The 2,986-nt window shown below is 37.6% G+C and overlaps 1 protein-coding gene across 1 annotated transcript; it reads right to left on the reverse strand.

Annotated features, from left to right (window-relative positions):
* LOC105169502 (limonoid UDP-glucosyltransferase) lies at window positions 552-2,321 on the reverse strand. Its single transcript, XM_011089903.2, has one exon. The coding sequence runs from the start codon at window positions 2,066-2,068 to the stop codon at window positions 698-700; it is 1,371 nt and encodes a 456-aa protein (XP_011088205.1). The 5' UTR covers window positions 2,069-2,321; the 3' UTR covers window positions 552-697.

The raw sequence follows: 2,986 nt of genomic DNA on the forward strand, positions 1-2,986 counted from the left end.
TAAAAAAAATATATATATATATATATAATTAATTTTAATTTAATTAAAATAATATTTTATTATATAAATAATTAATTAATTATTATATAAAAGAATATTTTATTATTAATAGAAATATATCATATTTTAAATTAAATAATGATTATATATAATAATATTTAATTCTTAAATACATATATATAATATTATATGTTAAATGTGAGAGAAGGGCAAAAATGTAAAAAAAAAGGCATTTTTATAGAAAACTCGCAGTCAAAGCGCATGTGGCTCAATTTTTGTACGGAGGGAATTTTTTTAACTTTATTTTATATCATAGGGGGGTATTTGATATTTTAATTTTCATAGGGGGATTTTTGAACATTCCTATTATCACAGGGGGTCTCTGGATTTTTCCCTAAAAATTAATTATTGAAAGCACACCACCAAATTATTGATATGGGGACATTAAAAGCAACCTTATATATATATTTTATAAGCCCTAGTCCTAATGTATGTATTGATTGTGATGTGATTAGACTTTGGTGTTTGATGACGTAAAATCAATCTTGATCTCTATATATAAATTTTCAAGTGATTAGATTTTCGTGTTTAGTAACACAACCCGTACGTGGCAAGAGCACTGAATTTTTGTCATAAAAAATGTTACTATACTACGAAACGAAGGCTCAATAAACTTGAGGTAGCAATAATCTACGAATTACAACAGAGCATTCTGCTTCATCTCCGCTGCCTCGGGGCCTCCAGTCGCGGCCCTGAAGCACCTCTCCACCTCGTCGCGAGGTACAATCCTGCCCTCAGAATCACCCCTACACAGCCTAATCCCAACCTTAAAAACATCAACCAAGAACTTGGCATCCGTCACCTGATCGCCCCACTGAGGGAACGCCACCACCGGGACACCACTCGCCAGCGCCTCCATCGTCGAGTTCCAGCCGCAGTGCGTCACGAAACAGGCCGTGGAGGGGTGGGCCAGCACCTGCTCTTGCGGGCTCCACTTCACTATCTTCCCCTTATCACCTGCTTTCTCCAAAAATCCTTGTGGCAGAACATGCGGCTCAACCTTCAACTCCTTCGGCGGCGGCCTCACAACCCATAGAAATGAAACCTCGGAGCCCAGAAGCCCGTGGGCGATCTCGTCCACTTGTTCTTGCTTCAAATGTACAACACTGCCAAACGAAATGTACACCACCGACTGAGGGGTTTTTGAGTCCAGCCACTCCAAACAGCTGTCTGCTGCATAAAAATCGGCGCGAATCGCATTTGATTCTGAAGTAAAATTACCAGTACTAGGGCTCTTGAGTTCTTTGAACAGTGGGCCTATAGTCTTGATGGGGCGACAAACTTTGGACATGTGTTCAACGACCTCATGCTCCAGTTCTTGAAACGTGTCCATTAATATGCAAAAGGGTTTGGACAAGTTCTTGAACTGACCTAAAATTGCCCTGCGCAAGAAAGGGTAGGGGGTGCTAGGGTGCAGGAAACTAGGAACTTCATCGTAAGTCAACAAAGGCATATAAGGTAACTGGACATCAATCTCTGGTTCATGTTCACTAGGGAAAGGCGCGAGTTCATTGTAATAATGGTAATACGTAGAGAAAGAAGCACAAGATTGAACCCAAAGCATGGCACTCGGGATTCCAAGAATCTCAGCAACATCAGAAACCCATGGAATGAAAGGGTTATTGACCAAGCAAGAAACCGGTCGACCCTTTTCCGCCTGTTTCCGGATCATCTGTGGTAGTTTTTGTCGCCCCACACGCTCCAGCTGGGCCAAGTAGGAGTCGAGGTCGTCACGGTTCGGGTCGTTGAAGTCCCAGCCGTCATCAAAGAACTCGAACCGGATCATGCCGGTGCCCAAACGGGTGGGCTCATCGTCGGTGATGGTGTTAGCTTTCCGGATGCTGAGGCCCGCGAATTCGGGTGCAGAAAGAGTGACAAACAGGCCGAAACTCGCGAGCCGCTTGCCCAGCCGGAGAAGTGGGTTGACGTGACCCTGAGCTGGAAAACTGATGAGGAAAATGTGAATATTGTTTCCCAAAGATCCATTGGACTCAACCGGACTGCCCATATTTTCACTTTGGGTTTTGTCTTCACTGTTGAAAATGAATGCGCAGGCTGTGGTATTTAAAAAGGATGTATATGGGAAGGGAAGAAAAGCCGATAAGGTGACCGGTGGATGAGGAGACTGTCGGGTTTAGACAGAGACGTGGACTGACGAGATGGGGTTGTAGGTTTATTCATGAAAGGGAATCATACAGCTGGAAAGTATTTGTGGTAGCACTGATCAAATTTATGTTTGTTCAAAGTTGCCAAATTTACTTTTAGGGAAATTTTGAATTTTCGAACAATTATTAATACTCTTTATCATTTCAAAAATATTAATACTCACGATATTGTAATTTTTAGATGAATATCTAAAATTATCATTTTTGTGTTCTTAACAATATAAAAAATGTAAAAAATCGAATATTGTGAACAAGAAATTTTGATTTTTGTAAATAATTATACACTTGACCTATACAAAAATTCAAGAAAATTAAAAAAAAAAAAGTAAAATTATAATTTATATTCCACAAGAACATTTTAGTAAGTTAATTCACCACAAAATAATTAATAAATTAGACTAATTGTTTGATGATTGTTAAAATCAAAAGTGATTGCTATTTTTTCAAATTATATTAAAATTCTTATAATTATGTAAATTTCAGGAGAGTTGTCGCGACTATAGACAAGTTCACTTATACTTAAACTGCAAAAAGTAGCATTAATTGTATCTGTGGTAGAAGAGCTAATTGGGTATTGCCAAAAAAGTTCCTTATTACTTATTTCTTTTCAAAAATAACTATTTTTTCAATTAAATAGTTCTGTCTTTAATAAATTATGTAATTTATATATATGCAGAGCTGTATATATTAAATCAAATAAAAAATTTACTTTCTTTACTTTATCAATTCTGATCACTTACTAATTTTGTTTGTCTTTATAT

The sequence above is a fragment of the Sesamum indicum genome, linkage group LG8, assembly GCF_000512975.1.
Source record: "Sesamum indicum cultivar Zhongzhi No. 13 linkage group LG8, S_indicum_v1.0, whole genome shotgun sequence".
NCBI classification, from domain to species: Eukaryota; Viridiplantae; Streptophyta; class Magnoliopsida; order Lamiales; family Pedaliaceae; genus Sesamum; species Sesamum indicum.

Bases quoted from the DNA above. Each gene is read 5' to 3' on its own strand.
- LOC105169502 (XM_011089903.2), bottom strand. From the start codon at position 2,068: ATGGGCAGTCCGGTTGAGTCCAATGGATCTTTGGGAAACAATATTCAC.